Source organism: Muntiacus reevesi, chromosome 3 (genome assembly GCF_963930625.1).
Source record: "Muntiacus reevesi chromosome 3, mMunRee1.1, whole genome shotgun sequence".
NCBI lineage: Eukaryota > Metazoa > Chordata > Mammalia > Artiodactyla > Cervidae > Muntiacus > Muntiacus reevesi.
In genome coordinates this window covers 236,379,024-236,404,955 of record NC_089251.1, presented here as the reverse complement: position 1 = coordinate 236,404,955, position 25,932 = coordinate 236,379,024, and the positions used below count along the sequence as shown (strand labels likewise).

At 39.6% G+C, this 25,932-nt stretch overlaps 1 protein-coding gene across 5 annotated transcripts in view; it reads left to right on the top strand.

Moving 5' to 3' along the window:
* Window positions 1–7,204, top strand: part of FAP (fibroblast activation protein alpha) — a 74,818-nt gene extending 67,614 nt beyond the window's left edge. For all 5 annotated transcript variants that reach the window (XM_065931647.1, XM_065931646.1, XM_065931648.1 and 2 more), the window contains 5 exons: window positions 3,146–3,245; window positions 4,429–4,493; window positions 4,965–5,037; window positions 5,298–5,371; window positions 6,810–7,204. In XM_065931647.1, the coding sequence (XP_065787719.1) occupies window positions 3,146–3,245; window positions 4,429–4,493; window positions 4,965–5,037; window positions 5,298–5,371; window positions 6,810–6,911 (414 nt within the window). In that variant the 3' untranslated portion in view covers window positions 6,912–7,204. The remainder of the gene's footprint in view (window positions 1–3,145; window positions 3,246–4,428; window positions 4,494–4,964; window positions 5,038–5,297; window positions 5,372–6,809) is intronic.
* The last annotated feature ends 18,728 nt before the right edge of the window (window positions 7,205–25,932 follow it).

Here is a 25,932-nt window from a genome sequence, read left to right as displayed (position 1 = left end):
GAGTTACATAGGAAAGTCATATATTAAACAAATATTGATTCTATTCCCAATATGTTTCAGATCACATCGTTAGTGCTAGGGGGGACATTCATTAACAAGACGGACAAAAATCTCTATCTTTATCAAGTTGGGAAGGGTTGGGGAGAAAGGCAATAAGCAAGATAAATAAATAGCACAGATAGGATTGTTAAACAATGATTGGTCCAATGGAGGAAAGCAAAACAAGAAAGGAGTAAGGAGCATCATACAAAATTGATGCAGTTTTAGATTAGAAGGACAGGTGAGACTTTTTTATTTTTTTTTTTGAGTTAAGACTTGAAAAAGGAAGGAATTTAGCCATGCCAATTGTGGAGACAAGAAAATTCCAAGCAGGGGATGGTGGCATTTGCAGAAGTCCTGGGGCCAGATCATGCTTAGAGAGTTCAAAGAATATTAAGAGAGCCAGTGAGCAAAGAGAAGTGGGATGGGGGAGAAAGGAGACAGAGCCTGTAGGACCACAAAGACTGTTGCAATGACCTTAGCCCTACAAATGTTAACTAGTTATTGTTATTGTCTGTAGGCAAAATAGTCCAGTCCGATTTATAGCTCCCATCAGAATACTATTCCATAAATCCCTCAAAATTCTGTGCCCTTCTAAGAAAGTTTTTAAAGATATCCTTCATTTAAACAAAATGGCAAGGCATCTAAGTGCAAAGGACAAAATTCTAGAATTCTCATGGCCAATCTGCTCCGTGGGTTCTTTTCTTACTGCATCCACCCACTCTGCCTTGGAGCCCCACCCATGGGAGAGCAGAAAAAAGTCAACTCGGGTGGTTTTTTTTTTCTCTTTATTTCTACAATAGAAACAGCTTTTCTAAGCTGCCTGAGAATTTAAAGTACACCTTCTTTTGTTGTGCTGCTGCTATACTAGTTTTGTTTTTACAAATTTCTGGAGACAATGTGCTCATATCGAAAACGTGAACATTTTATTCAGATACCACACTCTTATCTAATCAGTGAACAAATACAGATTAATATTTTTATAATTTCTAGGATTTGGGACAGAGATGTTCAAAACCCTTTTTATCATATGCAAATGCTCTAATTTCAAATACCATTCTGTTCTATTTTGTGTTATGGGGAATACAAGAGGAAAAGCAGAACCCAGTATTATAATTTTCAGTGAACATACTTTTCCAATAAAACCGTAAACAATCAAATTTCTAAAGGACTCAGGCTTACTCTGAAAGTGAAAGCAAAGTCGCTCAGTCGTGTCCGACTCTTTGCGACCCCATGGACTGTAGCCTACCAAGTTCCTCCTTCCATGGGATTTTCCAGGCAAAGATACTAGACTGGGTTACCATTTTTTCCTCCAGGAGATCTTCCTGACCCAGGGATTGAACCCAGGTCTCCCACATTGTAGGCAGACACCTTACCGTCTGAGCCACCAGGGAAACTCAGGCTTACTCTGCTGCTGCTGCTGCTGCTAAGTCACTTCAGTTGCGTCTGACTGTGCGACCCCATCCCTGGTATTCTCCAGGCAAGAACACTGGAGTGGGTTGCCATTTCCTTCTCCCAGGCTTACTCTACATGCATTTAAATCTAAAATTAAGAACGAAGAAATCATTCATTTCAGTAATAGTTGTTGCTAACCTACCAATCCAAACAGATTATTTTTATAAGTAAAAGTTTGATCCTGATGAGAATTTTCATTTATCAAAATGACTTTAAAACCCACATTTTCCTTCTGTTTTTAAAATATATTTTTCCTCTATTAAAATACGTTTTAGTTCTCCTCCAAGTATAATGAAAGGAGGCCACGGTATAATTGGAGCTGCCTCTTTTAGCCTGTGTTTTGTAGCCAAGGGTCCTCAGTAAGATTCCCTGGAGATGGAAACATAAAACTGTAAACTAGTTAGAGCATTCTTTCTCTAACAATTGAATTCAGCAAGAGGGTTTAGCTGATCCCCGCAGGCCATGTATTTCATGGATTAAGACTAGACGCGGGCCACTGACCTGCTGCCTGATTTCACCATGTCTGTCTTCTGTCTCTCCCTTACTCTCTCTTAAGACTGACATTTCTGTGGCAAAAGATGATATGAGCTCTCCTGACCATAGGGCAGATCATTCCCAGAAGTTTGTGGTAATAACAAGGCACACCCTTAGTTAGAGAGCCATATTGTCCTCTTTTGATTTGTAGGGATGTTCCTGTGTTGGGGCAAGAAAATCACATCCTAATCTAGCACAGACATTGGTGGGGGTGAGGGTGGGAGTATGGCCAGGACCCTGCTTAATCCATGTGCCCGGAGGAAGCATCTCTCTCCCAACAGGTAGACAAAATTTGCCTTCTGGGAGAAGATGCAGCTTTATTATGAAGTTCTCTGTTCATTTCTTCATTTTCAGGAAAAGGTTCAAATTTCCAAGTGACACAGACACACATCTCCTTCTGTTATCAGGGTTTCTGAATCACCTACCGATTCCCTGGTAAAGAAAAGTGATGAGTGCTAAACCTGCTTCAGACTCTGCAATTTGTATCTCCTTTTGTGTTCGTTTTCCCATTAAGTTGAGGTAGTAGGGGCAGGTAAGGTTTGTTAAGGCACCAATGGCTTTTCCTCCTTTGAGCTGCTATGCCAGAAATTCGCAAAACAGAATACGTATATACAAACTCTGACCATCTCTTAAACTACTCAAAAGGTTCTTGTGTCCTTCTCTTGATGTTCTCATTTGAAAACAGATTAAGTAAATACACAGATATAAGTTCTGCCTCACATTACTGTTGTACATTGTGGAATGTATCTTGCTTTTACATTTGGAAATGATCTTTTTTTGTGTGCACTTTTTTAGAGTAAAGTTCTGCTTTTGCCATAGCAAGGTCCTGGTTGTAAAAACATAAGAGGCACGGGTAAAGAAATTTCTGCAGAAAAATTGCAGTTGTATCTATCTCTTAAACTGCCCCCTCCATGTTCTGATCAGCACACCAAGTGTTTGTAATTGACTAGGATGAAATTGTTGCAACTTGCTGCAGAGTGCAAGATAGACATTTAATCTCCCCAATCCATATTCCCCAGCTCCCATCAGCACGTATTGTGAGTAGAATGATTATACAAATATGTTGGAGAGTTTATGAGAGTGAATCTGGGACTGACTCTTAACAATGTCTCTACAGTCCTATGGAGGTTATGTTTCATCGCTGGCCCTTGCTTCAGGAACTGGTCTTTTCAAATGTGGGATAGCAGTGGCTCCGGTCTCCAGCTGGGAATATTACGGTATGGAAACATTTCATAAATGTTGCTGCAAAAACATTTAACACATAATTACTCTATATTTAAGGTTGCTAGGAAAACAAATTATGCAGTAAAATTCACCCCAGCATCACTGGGAAAAATATAATCTATAAATGAGGTTGTTTATATGATTCATTATAATCATGCTGCAACAATCAAAGAAATCTTAAGACAAGAAAGGATTCTTCCAAAACCCAATGAATTGTTATTCTCTCCTAGAAACCTTGTGCCCCCTGATGAACCAAATCTTTAAAAATCAGAGCTAACTCTGTTTGTGCAGACACACAGGTGCAGCCAAACTGGCTTTTAAGCAGCTCTTAGGGAAAATCAGGCCAAGCCAAGTAATTCACCACGACACAACCAGTTTGCAGCTGCCTGTTACGTTACTCCAGAAGTCAAAGAAACAAAAAATTTGTTCAAGAAGTATACCTTCCATGTGTGCCTATTTTTATGATTAACATCAATGCAGGATGACTATTTGGAATTGATTATAATAAACGCACAAAAATTAGCTTTCATTACATGCTCTTCCCTGTGTTGAGGTGAAAGTGAGACAATTGTGACTTGGGAATCTTTATTCAGAGGAAAAAGTGTGTTGGAGGGTGAGGAAGAATTGGGGGACATATTTCTATCCCAAATTAATTAAGAGACCAATGAGAGTACTAGAGTTGGCTGCATTTGTGATTTCTTTTAAAATGTAATGACGTCATTCCTAGCTCAACATTTCCCCCATCAAAGAACTTTGGGTAGAAGTGAAAAAACTGAAGAGCTGTTCTTTCTATTGTTAGGTGCTCCTGTTTCTGTAATCTTCTGCATCTCTTCTCCAGGCTTGTTGAGACAACTAGCAGAGCAAATGACTAGGGTGGAGCATTACAGAAAGGAAAGCAAGACCTTTCCTCAGCAGCTCCCACTGGGAGATTGAGGAGCTGGCTCAGACAGTAAAGAATCTACCTGCAATGGAGGAGATCAGAGTTTCAACACCTGTATTGGGAGGATCCCCTAGAGAAGGGAATGGCTACCCACTCCAGTAATCTTGCCAGGAGAATTCCATTGACAGAGGAACCTATCAGGGATGCAAGAAATCAGACATGACTGAGAGACTAATACATTCACTCTCCAGCCTGAGTTATCACGTGCAAACCTCATGCTCTTACATATTTTACAGCATCTATCTACACAGAGCGATTCATGGGCCTCCCAACAAAGGATGATAATCTCAAGCACTATAAAGTAAGCATTTTCTGTTTTATTTAGGTCATTAATTTACTTCATATGTGCTAAATAATTGGAAAGCAGTCATTCAGACTTTACACTTCTGCTGGGTCCACAAGCAAATATGATGATCTTTTGTCAGCTGCAAAACACCTTACTAGAAAGGAATTAACTCCCTCTGGATTCTACTTTTTCTTTCCTCATCCTCCTCCCCACCCCCAGCCCCAACACAGCTTGAGCGGGCATCGTTTATGCCTAAGGTCTCACTCATATGTAACATATGACACATAAACTTTCAGTTTTTCAAACTAAGAATCAGATGGAAGTAATGCAAATGATGATGAAAATGTGTTGCTCTGACTCTTAAATATTTATCAACCAAAGCAATACATAATTTCAGTATTGGTGCTAAGTCCATTGCACAATGATTTAGCTAGTTTTCTATTAGAACTTGCAGCAACTAAAATGTTAATTTTTCCCCTTTTCCAGAATTCAACTGTGATGGCAAGAGCAGAATATTTCAGAAATGTAGACTATCTTCTCATCCACGGAACAGCAGATGGTGAGGTTTAAGCAAGACTCTTACACATAAAAATACTGAGCCAGCATCACTTTGTTTAAGAAACATTAAGCATCCTCCTATGCCTGTGCTCAGGGTCAGTACCTAAGAGTCAGGGACATTTCCATAAGTGAGTGTGATTACTCACTGCTGACAATGTCAACTGCATGACTAGATAATTGTTGGTGTTCATTTCCAGGCAGTACATTGTCACTCTGCTTTCTGGTATTTAACAGCACTTTAACTCTCTCTCTTTGTTGCAGATAATGTGCACTTTCAAAACTCAGCGCAGATTGCTAAAGCTTTGGTTAATGCACAAGTGGATTTCCAGGCGATGGTACATGATTTCATTTTATTCAGGTTGATGGCCTTAGACCCCTAAGCTAAAAGGAGGACTCTTCTTCTTCTTCTTCCTTTTTATTTTTTTCTTTTTTGCTAAAACCTGACAAGAAGGCTATTCAATAGAGTAGGCAGAACATTAGCAAATGACTCTTGGATCTTCCATGAACTCCCTGAGGACCACTAGGCAAATGATGCCACCTCTGGTGACCCCAGTCCAGTCATATATTAAATAAAGGCATCCACAAGATTAGAGGCTCTTCTAACTCAAACATCCAGCAGTTCTATGGTCCTATACTGAGTGTAGCTATGTGCTTCAAATCCCTGTAAACTCAAAGCAGCCAGGTGATTCTGTTTATTCGGTAAGAAGCCATCACAAAAGGCTGTCAGAAACCTCAGAGGCTCCCAGAAATCACGCGGTTCCACTCAGAGCAAGAGAATCCTTCCACCTCTGTGTTTTCAGGACCTGACATGTGCTTGTCCCATCACAGAAGCTCATATTTTCACTGACTGAATGAACGAATGAGCTAGCTGTGAAATCCAGTTGCTTGAGGAATGGGAAATGGAGACAGAGAGGAAAATAAGGCAAAACCCAAGTCAAGGGAGACAATCCTTGGAGGTTCCGTCCCCTTTCTCCAATTCTCCCTCTCTTGCTTATGTTGCACAAGAACCTAGAAAAGGAAACCCTCCTTCTTTCAGAAATTTGACTTCTTAAAATAATTTACAGAGGGTGAGGTGAGACTTTTCTGGTCTTTTTTTATCCCCTTTACCATTTTTTAAATTGTGACTCTTAAAGTGCATTCAACTCACAAGAATATAGTATTACATCAATAACCACTAGCCAACTTTATTCAGTGAAAGTCATCTTACTGGCATCTCTCCAGCAATAAAATTTAAATCCATAATACCATCTCCCTGTTTTTTTTTTTTTAATAATACTATTTTTAACTCCTACGAAAGATGTTTATGGTTATATGTATTGTGAATTTTCTACAATAGAGAGGAATTAGATTCAGAGGCTAAAAGCTTCATGGAATTTTTTAGCTAGAAGGCGCCTTAGAGGAAGTGAAATCCAACCCCCTCATTTTTTCAAATGAGGAAACCAAGCTCTGGAAATTCAAAGTAACCAACCCAGCACCCCAGCTCTGGAACCTGGGCTCGGAATCCCAGGGTGCTGGCCCCTGTGAAAGCTCAACCACCCCGATGTGATCTCACATATAGGTTTAAAAAATATGAAACAATGGTGAAAATAAAAGGGCTTTCAATCTTTTTGTTCTTCATGTATAGATGTAAACTATTTTATTTATACAAGTACTGTTAGGTATTTCAATGGTAATACTAGAAAAATTAGCAGGTTCTGAGAGCACAAAATAGTCAAAGCCGGATGCACTGTGTGGTCGCAGCAATAAAATAAGCTTCTTCCCCTTGTGTTTCAGTGGTACTCGGACCAGAACCATGGCATATCTGGCCTATCTACGAAGCACTTGTACAACCACATGACCCACTTCCTAAAGCAGTGTTTTTCTTTGTCAGACTAAAGCGATACAGATACAAGATTGTATCAAAATCTGAACACTTCCTATAAACGCCTCAGACCATTTGTTCGTTTCACTCTTTATGCTGTTAAATGTTGGTATAAACAAACACACGAATGTTGTTCTGAAGACTGACAGAAGATTCAGAGGACTCAGAAGTTCAACCTAAATATTGTTTACATTTTCTGGCACTCTGTGAAAGAAGGGAAAAGGAGGCCCTGCCTTTTGCTTTGGACACAGTGTTTTATTACCTGTTCATTTGAGGGGAAAAGAATAAAATCAGAAGTTAAAGTGCTGTTATTTTCTCTGTGTTCATTCATTTCAGGTTACAGTTTCTATCAGAGAAAGAAATGCTTGCATTAGACAAATGCTTGAACAATAGGGTGGTCATGGAGGAGAAGAATGTAGAAGCAGTTTTGGATTTTTGTAAATAGAGTTCTAAATGCTGGTAAAAAATAGCTCCGAGTGTGCAAAAGCATTGTTCAGAAATCAGGTTGGTGATACATTTTGTAGAGGCACCCTGACGTTTGCTCTCTGTGCTGTCCCTCCAAGAAATGTTTATTAAATTTCTTCCAGAAGATTTCTTATTGTCAAAAGCATTTGATAAAGATAAAGTCAGAATTTTGAATCCAGGCTCCTTTTAAGAAATGCTTCAAATTTGGAAACGTTGCTATTTTAGATTCCTTTTTAGAATGAGTAATGATAACTGTTTTCAGATTGCTACGCCACACCAAACTAAATAAAACAAAAAATTAAACAAAATGGACATCAACAGCTAGAGAAGGAAAATGTTACATCTAGGGGATTATTCTGGGGTTTTTGTTCTATAAGTTTATTTGAAAAAGAAAAACATACCAGAAGTGCCATGATGCCTGCAATCCCAAAGGCAACGCTCTGCCAGTAACTGTTCCTGTCAATTAGAAACACAGACAGTGTGCTATCTCTGTGATGACCATAGAATTAAAAATGTCCACACCAGGTCACCATAAGGTATCTCTTATACGAATATTGAAAGTATCCACGAAGTCACCGTTGAGGGGAATTTCCATTGACATGGTTCCCAGCATTGGATTACCCTGGATGATTTCTCCCCACCCTTGGCTTGATCCTTCCCAGTGGCAGATAGGAGACCCTCAACCTCTGTCATGCTCTATAAGCAGAAGAGGCATGGAAACTTACAGCAGCAAGGGGGGTCAAAGGTCACCTTTCTCAGTCCAGAACTCTTTCCCCTGAGACTTTCTGAAATCATGTTCCCATTCCGGCCTCAGAGTCCCACCTCACCTGTCAGGAAGGGCACGCCGTGGATGTCAGGGAGCCCGGGCAACACCCCTACAGATTCAGGCCTGGCCATCGCCCTCTACACATCTATGCAACAGCTGATGCTCTGAGAGTCAGAGGGAAGCTACTGCTGTCATCTTCTCTTCCACAGGGAGCAGTCTGCAAAGCAAACCCAAGACATTTCTGCATAATTTACTCCCCGTTCGCTCTCTACAACTAGGAAATGAAGACCAGCCAACAGTCATTGCCTGACACTCTATCAAGGGAGATACCGGGGCAATTACAAATAATAAGGAAGTCTTGTTATGCTCACTTGTTTTCTGTCTTTGTGAAATATGTGAAGCTGGCATGTAATATCAATGTGCAAAAAGTCATCTCTAGTCTCAAGCCTTGGCTTCCACTACTGTAGAGGTAACTTCTATAAGACAGGTTGCCATTTTCTCCAAGTAGAAATCTCTAAGGATTCTCTGTGGTCTGTAAAATAATATTGTGGATATTCAAAGTGGAACGTTGTCATCATCACAGAAAGTGCTGTTCAGTGGTGCTATCCTAGAGGAATCTTCACAGACTATATCTTGGAACATAGCGTATTGCATAGGCTCGCCAACCGGTGAATGATTGAACAACTCAACTCTGTGTTCATGGGAGACTCAGGCTTTCTACATCACTGTTAATGCAACCTTCCCTAACTCCTCAGGCAGAATTATCCAGCGGCTCCTTGGGACTGTGTGTGTTTATGTACTTATCTATCCATTCAAAAAACGTTTGTCCAGTTTGTCTATATACCTGACACTATGCAAGGCTTTGAGGACGTAGTGCAGAGCAAGGAAGCAATGAGAGTGACAGGGTTATTTTGTAATTTTTTCTTTAACATTCACATTTTGTACAGATTTACCAGACTTTTGTTTTGGCTTGGAAAATAAGAGGTACATAAAGTACAAAGGTTTTAGTAGAAAATACCAAACTAAAAGGGATGATTAAACATCTTATCGTTTCTATTTGTAGGAAGTGAATTAGAATAATAACTATCCTTTGCCACACTTTATTCTTGCATATGAGATTTGGGAAGGAGGATGTCCCACCATATTTATTCACCCTGCAGGGTATAATAATCTTTCATATATTGCAGACTTGAGATTTTCCTGCATTCATTCAACAAATGCAATTGCAATTCCCTGATTTAGGTACTATAGGTAGCCCTCTCCCAAAAAAAGATATGTATGTTAAACAGTATGCATATCTTTAGGCAGAGCTTAAAGTCTGTAAAGATAAGAAATGAATGTAACTACAGTGCAAGTTTAAATGAGATCAGGACTCTGGGGTTGGGATTCTTACTTGTGCTAGAGGAAAACCATAAAAAAAAAATGATGCCATTTCAAAATAATCTCAAATTTTAATCCTGCCATGCTGGCCTTAGAGGTATTTCAAAAGGTTTCAAAATTCTGACTGACCATTGTATGTTTGTTAGCATGAATGAGAAAGAAGCAGAAAGAAAATGGCTATCTTGCTAAATTTGATGCAAATGAGGGAAACTTTACTGAGGCTTATTTTTTTTTCAAACCTTCTCCAAAGTAAGACATGTATGATTTATTTCCTTCAGTAAACATTTTTTGAGTACCTATGCTGTGCACAACAGTATTCTGTGTCCTGCAGGGGTTACAAAGATGAATTTTTGTGACAAGTTCTCAATTTCTAGGCTGTTTCAGTGAAGGCGACTTAACGAATCTGATTTTCCCAACATTTGAGCATTTTTCAGAAACTGACAGATCTTTATGCAAATGTTGTTGCCAAGCTGTTTGTAATGGTGAAATTATACTTTGACAGTAACTCTTTAAAATATATTAAACCCAGCTAAGGTTTTCTTTGAAATGTTGCCAATTAAGTGACTTTAATGAGCTTCTTGATGGTAATGTAATTAAAATTCAGATGTTCTAATTGTAAAAAAAAAAAAATACAGTTCTGGGAAACTTAACAGTAAAATAAGCAAATGTGAAATGAAGTAAGGCTAATTTAAATGGTGATTATGTGGTCTTCTGAGAAGATTCTATGAAAACAATGCTTTCAATTATCCTGTTTGTAAAGAAGAAAGATGGCACCTAACAGATATTTTAAATGTATCCAATAAAGTAGATAGTTTGAGTTTATCTAATAAAACAGATTAAAAAATTCTGAACACAGGCAGTCATCCCCACCTTCTGAAAGAACTGCTAAAACACTTCCTTGGCTTTAGGAACAGGTATCCTGGCAATCTGAAGTGAAATAATTTCTAATTCAGGGAGACATTAGTGCCTGGACCCTACCAAGCTATTCACGGGGGAATAGATCTGGCTCCTAGTGATCGTCGCTACTGACCACCTGCTCAGATTACTGGCATGCAATACTAGCATGCTAGTCACAGACACTTCTCTTTGACACACAGGTAATATCGTTGGCAAGCTAGAGCAGTATGATTTCATTCTATTAGCTTCTAATTAATACTCCATTACTTACCCCACCCACTTGAAAAATGGTTTGACAATATGTGAGTGAAGTGAAAGTTGCTCAGTCGTGTTTGACTCTTTGCAACCCCATGAACTAGAGCCTGCCAGGCTCTTCTGTCCTTGGGGATTCTCCAGGCAAGAATAGTGGAGTGGGTTGCCATGCCCTCCTCCAGGGGATCTTTCCAACCCAGGGGTCAAACCCAGATCCCCCTCACTGCAGGTGGATTCTTTACCATCTGAGCCACCAGGGAAGCCCAAGAATACTGGTGTGGGTAGTCTATCCCTTCTCCAGAGGATCTTCCAAACCCAGGAATTGAACTGGGGTCTCCTGCTTTGCAGGTGGATTCTTTACCAGCTGAGATACCATGATTTACAAATATTCTTTGGTGTGGCATTACATATTTTGCTCTGTAGTTATAGAGTCCATATTATGTGCATAAGAGTGAGGGGTAATCAAGCCAAGATAATGCCACCATGGTTTGACAGCTCATCTTCCTTCTTTCATAATTACTGTTTATAGACCAGCAAAGACAGGAACATCTTTGCTAACCATGAATTAATAGGGTTAGGCATTTTTCTCTATATTATAGAAAGGAAATTGTTGAAAGAAATGTCTTAATGAAATATGTAAAAGGATATAAAAGTTATTTCTTTGCTTAAAAGCTACTATCTATTCACTCATGATTCAGTTTGTTATGGAAACATCCTTTCTGATAAAAGACATAATAGAAAATTTATATAGGTCAAAAAATTTGCTTTTATCACACTGACATTTTGCTGAATTTCCAGCTTTAAGGGACAATGTTTTACTATATGCAAGTGCTTTTTATACCAACAGGAGACAATGCTGCTCATTTTGCAATATTGCCTTTCTTTCAAATGAATTGGCTCACATGCCAATTCTTTTAAAGATAGTACGTTCATTGTAACTTATTTTAGAGGTAATTGACTGTAACAGATTAGGGCACAAATATTAAAGTTAGATTACCTGATTTGAATCCCAGTTCAGCCACATACTAGCTGCGTAACTGTGGTCAGCTTTCATACCTTCTTTCTGCTGCATCTTCCTTACACGTGAAATGGGGGATAATACTTCCTACCCCACAGCATTTTGGAGACTTAATTGAGTTGTTATTGATATGGTTCATAGTGTCTGGCATATTGTAAGTATTTGGTAGGATTCTGCCTAGATACATAAAGTAAACCACTTTTTAGTTGGCTTCTTCAGTAAATTAATTTTCAATAAATTAATAGTTTAATCAGAAACCAATAATTTCTTCCCGGTATTATTGAGTTTAGTAGAAATATCAAAACCATCCATCAGTTAAAAATGAATCTCTGTCTTTTTCGGAATCAATACGGCCCTTTAAAAAAAACCAATATGATGAGGAAACTCGTGGACCCTAATGCATCATTTGACAATAGTAACATTGTCAATATTTGACAGTAGTAATGAAAACACCTTTGGGGAAGCAGACCACCAAGGAAAAGTGTGCTTGAAGGACATGGACAGTTCCCTCAGCCAGCTTCACACACAACCACAAAATACCACGCCATTCCTTCCTTTCTGCTTCTCTCTTTACCTGCTGCCCTCCAAACTCCAGGCACACACCAAGTCTCCTTTCCTGTTTTTTATGCAGTCCAAGCTCATTCCTGTTTCAGGGCCTCCAATGTGGATTTCTTGAATCTTTCTTTTGGCTGTGGCCTTGCCATCGAGGTCTCAGGCCAAGTATCTCAACCTTAGAGAGAACTTCTCTGGGTTCAGCAGTCACTGGGTTTAATGTTGCTTCTTCCACAGCCAGACTTCCAATCACAATATCTAACTTTGTTTGCTTGATAACACATATAACCATCAGGAATTTATTTAGATATATGTTTGGAACCTAGTTCTCCTACTCAAATATAAGCTCTCAGTTAACAGTGACCTTATCTGTCTTTTCACCTCTCTGTACCCAGGAACTTGACAGCCTTTGGAATAAGGTGGAAGGAACTTGATAAATAGTTGCTGAATGTATTTCCACATTTTGCAGATAGAAAGGCCTATGAAACTAGAATCCTTATGTGTGATCTCACAGTGGAAACAGATCTCACCCTTCTGGAAATGAGTGTGCAATAGAAACTTGTCTTTTCCCCTTCAAAGCGAAGGAAAAAAAAAATCCCTGAGTTGCAGGTGATTCACAGTCAGGAGCATGCAGTTAGGGAGGACATGAATCTTAGCTAGAGATCTAAAGAATTGGCCTTTGAAACAAAAATTAATTGGCTTAGGAAATAGAAACCAGCCCAATGCACTATCCTACCTTTAATTCTCATTGCCCCTAGATGACACCACAGACCAAGTTTAGCACAAATTGTTCATACTGAAAAAGTCATAGAAATCTCTGGAATGCTACCAACTATTTTAGCATCTTTCACTTTTTTTAAGTATTTTTAAAAATATATATTACTTAATAAATATATTTTAAGTACTAGTGATTTCTTTCACATTATAAAACAAGCATGCTTTACACTTTCTTGCTCCTGATCAGATAAATCGTAAATTCAAACCCAGAATGTTTGACTGGTTGGTTCTTTTAAATTCAAATTACAAACTTGGAGTTATCAAAATTAAACCAGTGAATTATATCTTTCAAAAGTTGTAAATTAAAGATCGTATTTTTCTAGTTGATCATTCAACATGGGTGAATTGAACGTTCCAGGGTCCTATCAATACAGCAGAGTATGGCCTTGTGTATATGCAAAGCTGCCAAACAGAATCAAGACAACTGAATTCTAATTCTTATGATTTGGACAAGCTCCTTCTTTTCTTGAGTTTCATTTCTCTCTGTGTGCCACAGTTACTGGGCTAAATCCATGGTTTGTAAGTCCTAAGAATTAGTCTGTATTCCACTAGGTGATAGTACAAGGTAATTGCTAAGTGCTAAATCATATTCCTAAAACTGAGACCCATAAATTGGACAACTGGAATCAATCTTGTGTTTTAATTCACTCTTCCCTCTCCTGGATCTTATCACCTTCTGGGATTACAGTGGTTACATTTAGGATTTCTGTTTCCTCTCAATATAGAGCTCTCATGGTCTCTTTTCAGGCTCTATTTGTAGAGGTGGGGTGAGATAAGGATGCTTTATTATTTTTGGCCACATGGCACATGGGATCTCACTTTCCCAAACATGGGTTCGACATGGGTCGAACCCATGTCCCCAGCACTGGAAGCACAGAATCTTAACCACTTGACTGCCAGGGGTGTCCTTTTCTGTTTTTGACGAACAATCTCATATCCCCTAGAAACTCTGAGATCGAACTGTTCTGCCTGACTTGGATGATGAAAGTGAAGTCAATGACCCGCCACAGCACTTTGATTGGTGCTAATACAGTAATGGCAGAGTTAAAGAGCCTCTTAATGAGGATGAAAGAGAAGAGTGAAAAAGGTGACTTAAAACTCAACATTCAAAAACTAAGATCAGGGCATCTAGTCCCATCACTTCATGCAAATAGAATGGGGAAAAGTGGAACCAGTGACAGATTTTATTTTCTTGGGTTCCAAAATCTCTGTGGACAGTGACTGAAGTCATGAAATTATAAGACACTTACTCCTTGGAAGGATAGCTATGACAAACCTAGACAATGTGTTAAAGAAGCAGAGACATGATTTCGCAGACAAAGGTCTGTAGAGTCAAAGTTTTTCCAGTAGTCATGTATGGGTGTGAGAGTTGGACCATAAAGAAGGCTGAGCACTGAAGAATCGATGCTTTCAAATTTTGGTGCTGGAGAACACTCTTGAGAGTCCCTTAGACTACAAGGAAATGAAACCAGTTAATCCTAAAGGAAATCACTCTGAATATTCATTGGAAGGACTTATGCTGAAAGTGAAGTTGAAGCTCCAAGAGTTTAGCCACCTGATGCAAAGAGCTGACCCACTGGAAAAGACCCGGATGCTGGGAAAAATTGAAGGCAGGAGGAGAAGGGGGCAGCAGAGGATGAGATGGTTAGGTAGCATCACTGACTCAAGGGACATGAATTTGAGCAAACTTTGAGAGATAATGAAGGATAGAGGAGCCGGCATGCTACAGTCCATGGGGTCACAAATAGTCAGACACGGCTTAGCGACTGAACAACAGCAACAACAATATGGTAATATTCACAAAGGAATTGCCATCACCACTCACCATCTTCCTTAGTGAGATTGATTTTATATGAATTAAATTGCTAGTTGAGAATCTTGGACAAGTGCAACAGATGCCTTGGAGTAGAGTTCTGCATCTCAAGTAACTGCTGAGGTCAGCTAGGCAATCAGAATAAATGAAGCAAACAAAAGAGGGAGTCAGCAGGGTCTCAGTAACCTAAGGATGGGACTCAAACAAGCTGGTAAGTGTTTCTAAAAGGATAACCAGTACTGACTCAAACTGTTGCAAATGACAATATGGGCCTATTATTTCCCAACTTGATTTTTGTCAAGAGAAGTCTGAAAACTGACCTGTTAAATGTAAACTCTCTCTCAATTTTGAACCCCTGATAACTAATTTATGAGTAAAGAAAATTGATCTGTGTGCCAGATTTGGTCTATGGGTATTAATTTCTATTTTAAGTAATAATTTAATTGCCTATTTTTGAATGTCAATTACATATCAAGTACTCCATATACATTATTCCACTTAATTCTCCAAACTGTAAAGTTATAATTTTAAATTTAAAAAATTAAAATATGTGTATTTCTTATTAGGAAAATTAAATCAAATTACAGAGTCCACTGAAGATTCCTAAATTCAAATCTGCTGGACCATGGTCTTCCTACAACTCCATGGAACAAGGACAGTGCCATTTATCAGGTATTCCAGAGGAGCAAGCGGAATGCCTTTTCAGATGGCTTTGTTACATATTACTGCCATCAATCAATGTTCAATATAGATTATCAATAAACACAACCCTAGTGGCAGGCCCTCAGTCACTATTAGAATTTAAGTACAGTTAATGGAGTAGCCATTAAGTGACTGCTTAAATAAACATTGGTAGGGTGGCTTGGAAAAAGGAGTATGGTGCCCCTCTCTATAATTCGATTATTTCTACTGTGTGTGCATCTTGTTTCTGGCTCCAGCAAAATTTTGTGTATGTAGAGGAAAGCCATCCAATATGTAAATCCAATTCGTGACTGGACTCACAATGTCGTTAGCGTTCCAATCTCCCCATCACCTCTCCTCCACTCATCAGTATTTCTTCTGGATGTTTTCTCTCTGCTGTTACCCCTGCCTTGTACCTTCCCACACCTGTCCTACCAGCTCCCACACTATGGCCATGAAGCCGCAGAAGGGGGCAGAATAAGGGGGAAGCTCCGAAGAGATCACACAAGAATGGGCCCCAAATTGGAATCGGGTGTATCTTGCCAACAGCACTCAGACTGCCAAAGCAAAGGCTCCAAAAATAAACAATGGAAGTCTAAACCTGAGGTTTTATTCCTTCAGATTAGGTTTTTAGAAAAAAAAAAATGTGGAAACTTCAAAATTTCATGAAAATAAGCATTTTGTATCCCTCTTTTGTTTTTAGTTAATGGCTATCAGTGTATGTTTAAAAAAAAAAATCACATGGGCCTCCAGGTTGCCAAAGCACCTTCAACATATCCGGAGTACTTTTGTTATTTACTTTCTCAAGTTACAGCATCAGGAGCCATAAAACATTGTTTACATAATCTTTGGTGGAAAAGCTGTGCCCAGTGAAACCTGCTACCCTAGTATCATTTCCTTGACATAGAATCTTTTGCATGGTGTTTCCTCTTAACAAGTATTAGTAATTTATCATCAAAGTGTTAAAGATGTGTGATAAACCTTATATCTTAGATACTCAATATCCACATATTCCTGTGTCATAGCTCCCAGAAAATAAGTAAAGTCATGGAACTATGTCTTCAGCTGTTAATATGTGTAATTTATTGAAATGCATAATCTTTTCATTGAAATTTTATTCATTTTTTAAAAAGAACTTCATATACCATATACATAGTTTGTTTATATATTTATATGTATAATATACATATTTAAATATACATAAGTACATATGTATATGTATATACATACATATCTATATTTTTAAGGTTCAGTATCTAGAATATATAAGGAACACTTGCAATTCAACAACACAATTTAAAAATGAGCAAAGGACTTGAATAGACATTTCTCCAAAGAAGTTATACAAATGATCAACAAGCACATGAAAAAATGCTCCATATCCTTAGTCATTAGGGAAATGTAGATCAAAACCACAGTGAAATACCACTTTATACTTACAAAGTTGGCTATTAAAGAAGAGAAAAGTGTCAGCAAAGATATGGATAAACTGGAACCCTAATATATTGCTGGCAGGAGTGTAAAATGGTTCAGCTGCTACGGAAAACAGTTTAGTAGCTCTCCTAAAAGTTAAACATAGAATTACTGTACAACCTGCAATTCTACTTCTAGATGTATAGTCACAAGAACTGAAAACAGGTTCTCAGACAATGCATGTATAGGCATATTCTTAGCAGCACTGATTCACAATAGTCAAAGGATGGAAACAGCCCAAACATCCATCAACAGATGAACAGACAAATGAGTTGTCCTATATACACATAATGAATATTATTCAGCCATAGGAAGAAATGAAGTACTGATACATGCTACAATGTGAAGGAACCTCGAAAACAAGCTACATGAAAGAAGCCCAGATGCAAAAGGCTACTCTATGATTCCATTTTTATGAAATATTCAGAATAGGTAAGTCCACAAGACAGAATGCAGATTAGTGTTGCCTGAGGATGAGAAGAAACTGCTTAATGAATAAGGAATATTTTCTCTTGGAGTGATTGAAATGTTTTGGTACTAGGTGGAGTTGGTGGTTTCACAACATTGTGAATGTACTAAATGCCACTGAATCGTTCACTTTAAACAGTTTGATTTTGTCATACAATTTAATTTCAATAAATGTTTCAAAAATCTAGTTTAAGAAACTCCATTTGTAAAGATTTTCAGCATAGATGACATAATAATTATGACATCCTTTCTAGAATCAATGGACTCAAGTTTTTCATCAAAGAGAAGAGTACATTTCAGATTAGGCTCTTGGGTACTTTATAAATATTTGTTTTGATTCATCCTCATTGCTGATAAAAGAAATATTCCTAATCTCAATTTAAACAATTAAAATTTGTTATACTTATTTAACTGGTTGTCATTCACACCTCCATACCTCTTGACAAAGAAGAGAGGGACCCATAGAATTCACTCCCATCAGTCATACCTTACACCTTATGAGCATTCAAAACACTTAGACTTTCCAAATACCAGATATTCGCTTCTCTGCATCTTAAATTCTGTTCTTCCAACTTCCTGCTCAAGTGCACTCAGCATAGCAGTTCTTCCAAAATGACTTTTTCAAATAGCCAACCTCAAGCTGCCTCCTACTTTGCTCCTCCCATTCTGTTTTCACATCAATCTACAGAAAACTATAAGAACAAGCTCTCTTTGCCAAGACCTGTCCCATTTCCATACTCTGCTCTCAATCCTACGCTCTTTCAATGTTCCAGCTTCTTCACCAGAAAGTGAAATCTGTAGCTGTTGAAAAGGGTGAAAAGTCAATTGGGTGACATCTCCAAAACTCATGGATCTGATTCTTAAAAAATGAAACCTCCACAGTCACTTTGGAAAGCAATTTGGCAGTCTCTCAGTAAGCTAAACATAATCCATCAATTCTACTTCTAGACTTCTTCTTTAGAATTCTAGAATTCTACTTTGCCTGAGAGAATTAAAAACAGAACCAAACAAAAACTTGCACTCAAATATTTATAGCAGCATTATTCATAATAGCCCCAAAGTGGAAACAACCCAATGTGGTTCATCAGTTGATGAAGAGTTAAACAAAAAGTGTTATAAATACATAATGGAATATTATGCAACCATAAAAAGCAATGATATACTGACACATGCTGCAGCATGTATGAACTTTGAAAATACTATGCTAAGTAAAAGAAATCAGATGCAAAAGTCCATGTATTGAGTGATTCTATTTATATGAGATGTTCACAGAATAGGCAAATATACAGAGAGAAAGTAGATGAGTGGTTGTCAAGGGCTGAGAAAGGGGCAATGGGGAACAACTGCTAAGGGTACAGGGATTATTTTGAGAGTAATGAAAATGTTCTGGAAGTAGACAGTGGCAATGGTTATACAACACGGTGAATAAACCAAAAACCAGTGAATCATACGGTTTTAAAATAAAAGCTAAACTATAAAGTACCTGGAATTGCCAATTGTTTATTTTTTAGACCTCTTTCTGTCTTGGGCATCTGGTGGCTGTAAATGGATTCAGACAGAAGCCAAGGCAGATTCTGAGGGGGTTAGGAGATCCTGCCTGGACTCCCACCACTGCTTTGCAGAGTCTTCCTCTAGAAAGGCCTTATGATCTGGATTCACAGCAAGTGGCTTTAAACAACTTAGTTGCCTAGTCTAAGCCCCTGAATCATTACTTGTAATATAGAGCCAGAAATACTTAACTTACTGTGTATTATGAAGGACTTTGCTGGTGGCTCAGACAGTAAAGCGTCTGTCTACAATGCGGGAGACCTGGGTTCAATCCCTGGGTTGGGAAGATCCCCTGGAGAAGGAAATGGCAACCCACTCCAGTACTATTGCCTGGAAAATCCCATGGATAGAGGAGCCTGGTAGGCTACAGTCCTTGGGGTCGCAAAGATTAGACAGTGATATATTCAGAGATTTTTGCTTTTAGTAGACATACATGGTAGCTATCTCTATTATCTTAGAGGACTTGTCCCTCATCTCTTAAATATTAAAAACAATCTGTCCTTAAACAATAGAAATCTTTTCAAATTATCATTATTTTCTAAATCTGTTGCCTATAATTAAGCCTATATATGAATTTCAAGTGAAAATGAAAAAAAAGCAATCACCTAATCAGGTGGTTGGTAACCCATTGAAATGAATGCCTATTACAGTTTCATCCAGGTGTGAAATCAAACATTGCCCTGAAATCATAGTTTGTACATGATTGTTTTCATTAATGTCAACTGTCCTAAAGGATACATTTATGTAGGATAATTGTCCAGAAAAACATTGAATCAAATTGGTGCTTAATAAATCAAAGCAAAAGTTAAGATAGCGAGTTACCTTTTTTGTGATGTATTATGCCTAGTGTTGAGAGAAAGTGGTGGAGAAAAAGCTATAAGATCCAGACTTTGACTTCTAGAGTTAGCTGATCAATGTTTATGAAAGAGGATGCTGGTGATCATGGACTAGATTTATGAGAAAGTAAGGGAGAATCTATCTTTCTTCAACATTAAAAAGGGGTTCACAGTTAATACTCTGGTGTGCTCTATAAAGATAAAAAAAATTAATTAAAATGGAAGTGATAAATCAGTGTTTACTTCCTTTCCTATGACAATATGGCAACAAAGAAACAATTTACTTTTCAGCCAGAAAGAGTTAGGATGAGAACACATTACTGAGGTCATAGAACTGTTTATGAGAGCAAAGACAAATTTGGGGGGTAATTATTACAAAATTAAATTGTAGATATTAATTCTGTATGTTTGAAGAATAAAATAGTTAAACAATGAATTCTTCTAAATTAGATAAAATTCTACTTAAAAATAGGAAAATAGCCTAGAGGACTTTATAAATTAGCCTTCAGTCTATGATTATAACATTTCAATATCACCAAAAAAAACTGGGCATATCTTTACAATATATCTGATAAAATATGAGTTGGCAGCACCAGCACTGAGCAAATTTCAGGCGGGGGGCAAGAATGATTACAAGACATCATGAATAAGAAAAAGTGTTTATAACTCCATTTTGCATTTTCTGCATTTTTTAGTATAGAGATTTCAAATTTTAAATATTTTAATGACTGAAGTTACTTCCTTTTACAGAAGCCTTTGAAAAATTGCAATGTTTTAATTGGTTCACATTAAACACTCTTAGAAGCTTGAGGGAAAAAAGTCTTTCCAGATGAGCAAGAGGTTGGATAAATGTAATGACATATGGTTTGTTTTTTATAGCTACAATATGCAAAAAATAGAAGCATAACACATGTATTCAATGATATATATGTATTTATACATATAAATATATATTCTGATATAAATTATGAGATGATTATTTTGTATCAGTGTGATTTTGTTTTTCTCTTTCTTGTTCCCTTTATGAATAAAAATAACAACTGAAACTTAGAACAATTTTAAACATCTCATTATACCCGGGATCTAACGAAAGATAAAATCAACGTATGCAAAGCCATGATGTTGCTTGGTCCCCTCCTCCAACTTGTGAGCTAGGCTGTCTACAGGGTCTGGGAGCCTTGGGGTTGTAGTGGGTGGTGGGGGTCAGGTATTGCGGAACTGTCTGCTGGTCTTATTATAGAATTTTCCCCCACCCAGCAGGCTTCCTCAGAATCACTCCAGATGAATGGGTCACCGGCTGTTTCTTAAATATCTCTCAGTAACAATATATCTCACATCCTTTGGCAACAACACCCTCCCACACTCTGCAGTGTTCTTCTTTTATTGCCCCTGGACCCCTGAACTCCTCAAGACACTCAGGAGACTTGAAAAGCATCTGATCATTACGGGCTATATACTTAATTTCAAAAGTTTCAAAGGCTTTTGTTAAATGGCTACATTTTTTTCTTCAAAGTTAAAAAAAAAATCTGAGTTAATGTAAAGTTTCCTTTCACATGCTATAGACAATTTTGGGGGATAAGAGAGAGTGATTTTTTACAAGCTCACAGACTATTTTCAAAATACCCTTCTTATGGAAAAGAGGATAGCATGCATATTGAGAGGATTACCTCTGAGAAACCAAAATGGACCTCAAACCAAAATTTTTCTCATCGGGAAAGTGGTAGTGGTCACTATTAAGTCTTTCGTGACAGGACAGAGGCATCCTCTCAAGACAGGCCTTAAAAATGGTAGAAAAGAGCTGGGAGCACTCTTTCATTACCTCTAAACGGTGGTTCTCACGTCCTGCCTTCATTGCAGTGGCTTTTCTGTTACCAAGGCCTGTGCTACCATTTTACTTTCAAGTTTGAGGCCGCCATGAGTGCCTCAACTTCATTTACTTTACCCAGCTCATGTTTGGTAACGAAGAGTCAGACTCTTTTACTTCCAGAGTAACTGATTGCTCCCGCTGTGCTCTGCTCAGTCATGTCCGGCTCTTTGTGACCCCATAGATTGCAGCCCACCAGGCTTCTCTGTCCATAGGATTTTCCAGCCAGAATACTGGAGTGGGTTTCCATTTTCTCCTCTAGGGGACCTTCCTGACGCAGGGATCCAGTCGGCATCTCCTGTGTCTCCTGCATTGCAAATGAATCCTTTACCCACTGAGCCATCAGGGAAGACCAGAGTAACTGGTGCTAATGGCCCACCCCTTCACATTTATTTCATTATAGTTTTGATTTTATTATTATCTTCAACTTTTTATCTTGGAAAATTCCAATCATGTATAAATACAATCACATAATAAAACTTCACAGTAATAACTCATCAATTTCAAAAATTATCGACATTCTGCCATGCTCTCCACCCACATATCATGCTCCTTTTAAATTTTACCATCTTTTTCTTTGATAGAATTTTCATAAATTGAAATCACAAGTCTTGGCTGCACTATTTTGACAACTGGGCATCCTTGCTAAAACATTTCCCTTTCACAACATGGAATACTTCCACCTCCCCAGAAAGTTACCCCCAGATGATTCTGCTCTTCTGAGAGAAAACCACACTTCTGCATTTTATTTAACTTTAGTTTTGCTTCTGAACTTCTATGAATGGATTCATACTGTATGTAGTGTTTTGAGTCCAGCTTCTTTCACTCAGCATCATATCTATGAAATTCATCCATATTGCAGACAATATCAGTTATTGTTCAGTACCACAATTTGTCCATTTTTCCTTTTGTTGATGGATAATTTGGTTCTTTCCAACTTTTAACTGTTTTAAATAAAGCTGTTGTGAATATTTTTGTACAAGTCTTTTTGTGCATATATTTTTTCATTTCTTTTGGGCAAAACACTTAGAAGTAGGATTACTAGGTCAAAGCATAGCTGTACATTTAGCTTTAAAGTGTAACCTTTTCTAAAAGTGGGAAAATCAGTATTTAGAAGTATTATTTGTACTCTGGTCTTGTCTAGCCCACTGCTTCACACTGCCTCCTACAGGTAAGCACTTTTATTAATTTCTTGTGCATCCTTACAATTTTTAAAATCACAGTGATGAGAAAATAAACATCTATTTGTCCCTTTCTCTTTTGTAACACACACAAAAAGGTAACCTACTATATATCCATAAACCGTCCTATTTTCACCTAACAATATATCTTAGAGTCTTTCCATGTTGACTAAACATTAATAATAAATGGAGCTTCCCTGGTGGCTCAGAGGGTAAAGCGTCTGCAATGTGGGAGACTCAGGTTCAATCCCTGGGTCGGGAAGATCCCCTGCAGAAGGAAATGGCAACCCACTCCAGTACTCCTGCCTGGAAAACCCCATGAACGGAGAAGCCTGGTAGGCTACAGTCCATGGGGTCGCAAAGAGTCGGACATGACTGAGTGATGTCACTTTAATAATAAATGGCTTCCTCATTTTTTCCCCTAGAAACTACTCTATTAACGGCCCCTTATAGTACTTCCAACCTGTTTCTACTATCCATTTGCCGCAATACCGAACACTGTACGCCCCCACCCCGACCCCGCTGGCCTCCTAGCCCAGCTCCAGGTGTGGCTGAAGCCCCGCGCCAGCATGTCGGTGCCCCTCCATCCCTGTCATTTTGTCTTTAGTTTCGAGGAAAGCGTTCTTTGTGTCATTGCAGCAGCTGCCTGGGCCTGGAAGGGCCCCGCTCTCCCTCATGGCTGGGGGGACACGTGCTTGCTGCCCCCGTGCTGGCCCGGACCACGCTGGGGGAGAGGGGCTGGGCGGTGCAGTCTTTCGTGCCAAACACAGATCCGGGGGTCGGGGGGCACCTCGTGATGCCCCAGGACTCCAGGTTGGCAGAGGGCGGGCTGGGCTGGGCAGAGTCCAGTGGCCTGGGCAGGGGTGCAACCTGTGGAGATGTTTGGGGCAGGAACTCCACCTCTCGGAGCCTTTGGTGGCGACACAACGGCCAGACTCACTGAGCGTACAGGCCAGGCGAGCATGCACGCAGACACGCGCCAGGCACACGTCAGTGCTCAGGGCGAGCCCAGGCCCAGCTCCACCCCAGGCGCGTCCCGGGAGGGATGCAGGTCCTGCACCTGGATCCTGTGGTTCTGGGGAACCACCGGGGGAGGTGAGCAGTTGACCAAAGTGGGCAAAACCCGGGCTTCCAGAAGCTCCCTGGACAGTGCACCCTCCCCAGTCCTCTGGCCTCTGGGGGCATTAACTGGGTGCCCCTCAGGCTTCTGCACCCCAGTCTTGTGGGGGTGGGGTGGGAGTGGGAACAGCCCCCAGGAACAGTTTCATTTCTCGGGATTCTCTCAGCTGAGAAAGAGCCAGGAAGCAGAGCATGGCCCCCTCCTGGGGGTGGGAGTGGGGTGGGGGCTGATATTTCTGGAGCCTCTAAGCCAAAGAGCCCATTGGCTGTGGCAGATGCGGGTGGGGCCGCCCCACCTAGACCATCTTGCGGCGGGGGTGCCCCCGCCCGGCCTGGCATCTGCAGGAATGTTGATTGAGAGAAGGGACCGACTGCTGAGCGCGGGGTCACCGAGGCTGGACCAGAGGCCAGTGGGTGCAAGTCTGGGCCACTGGTGGGTGATGCCCGATGTCTGTGTCTACTTCCAGCGGGTGTGGAGCCCAATGCCCAGGCACTGCGCCCCTCCCCGACGCCTATGTGTGTGTCCGTGGGGCCCGTGCCCTGTCCCACCGCGAGTCTGCCGAGTCCACTCGGAGAAGGTGCTATCCTGGTGCCCCCTCCCATACGCCCCACACAGCTGTCCCCTGGAAACAAGCAGTGACCAGTCCATTCACCTCACCTGGGTCCACACCCCCCTCACCGCCACCTGTCCCCCGCCCCCCATGGTGATCACTGTACAGCTGTTTTATTCACAAATTCGTGCTCCTCTCCCCTTCACCCTTCACCTTGGGGGGTCGGTATCTTATTTGTCTGGATTCTTGGAGGCACCTCTGTGCATTTGTCCTCAGGTGGTCTTATGGATATCTTTCAAAAAAGGGTTATATTATATGATTTGTCACGGAATTTATTCTAATAAATCATTCTTCTATCATATGGCAAAAAAAAAAAAAAAGAACTTTGTACCTACATCATTGCATATATATGTAGGAATATAGATGGGATAAATTTCCAGAATAGTGCTTCAGCTTTACTAGGCTGAAGGGTGATAGGTATTTGTACTTTTTGTTTACTAGTGCCCCAAACATACTGTGACATGTTTTACCCCCATCAGCAATGCATGAGCATTCATTCCCCTGGTCCATCAGCTTGCTACCAGGGTGCACAGCGAACCTGGATCTTTGCCATTCGCAAACATTTCAACCCAAGTTTCATGGGCAACTGATGAAACTAAATATGCAAAACCCCTGCACCCTATGATTTTGTGAGGTGAGATCCTAAGAGGAATTTGCTACTTAATTTGTGGCATCAACTGAAAAACGAAAATGTGGAATCTTTTTTCAAAAATTATTAAGAATTTCAAGATGGTATGAGTAGAACGTTAAGCCAAGTGTGTGGCTCCATGCAATGGCCCAAGCTGAGAACCTTAAACATCATAAAGAAAACAAGAGATCTTTGAGTAGACATTTACTTTACCTGAAAACTTGATGTATGTTTTTGCACACTGCTCCATACAATAATCATATTTTAAATGACTTCAGTTCAGTTCAGTTCAGTCGCTCAGTCGCGTCCGACTCTTTGCAACCCCATGAAGCACAGCACGCCAGGCCTCCCTGTCCATCACCAGCTCCCAGAGTCCACCCAAACCCATTTCAAGTTAAAGGATGTTTCAGAAAGGCATATTGTAGCTATCCTGTGGCCATATCCAGGTACTCCCCACACAGCCTGATGGGAGAACTCTAGATGACATCTCCCAGGACTTTCCTGCTCCCTGACAAGCTTTTTAATACTAGTTACAGAAATACAGGGTCACTACTTTTCCTGCCTGAATAACTGCGATGATAGGAACTGAATACTAAGTGGAGGTTGATATCAGGACAGTCATTGGAAGAAGATCCACTAGTCCAGCTGGCACCTGATGTTTGTCTTAATTTCTGACCATACAATGTCCATGAGGGAGCCTGAGTTC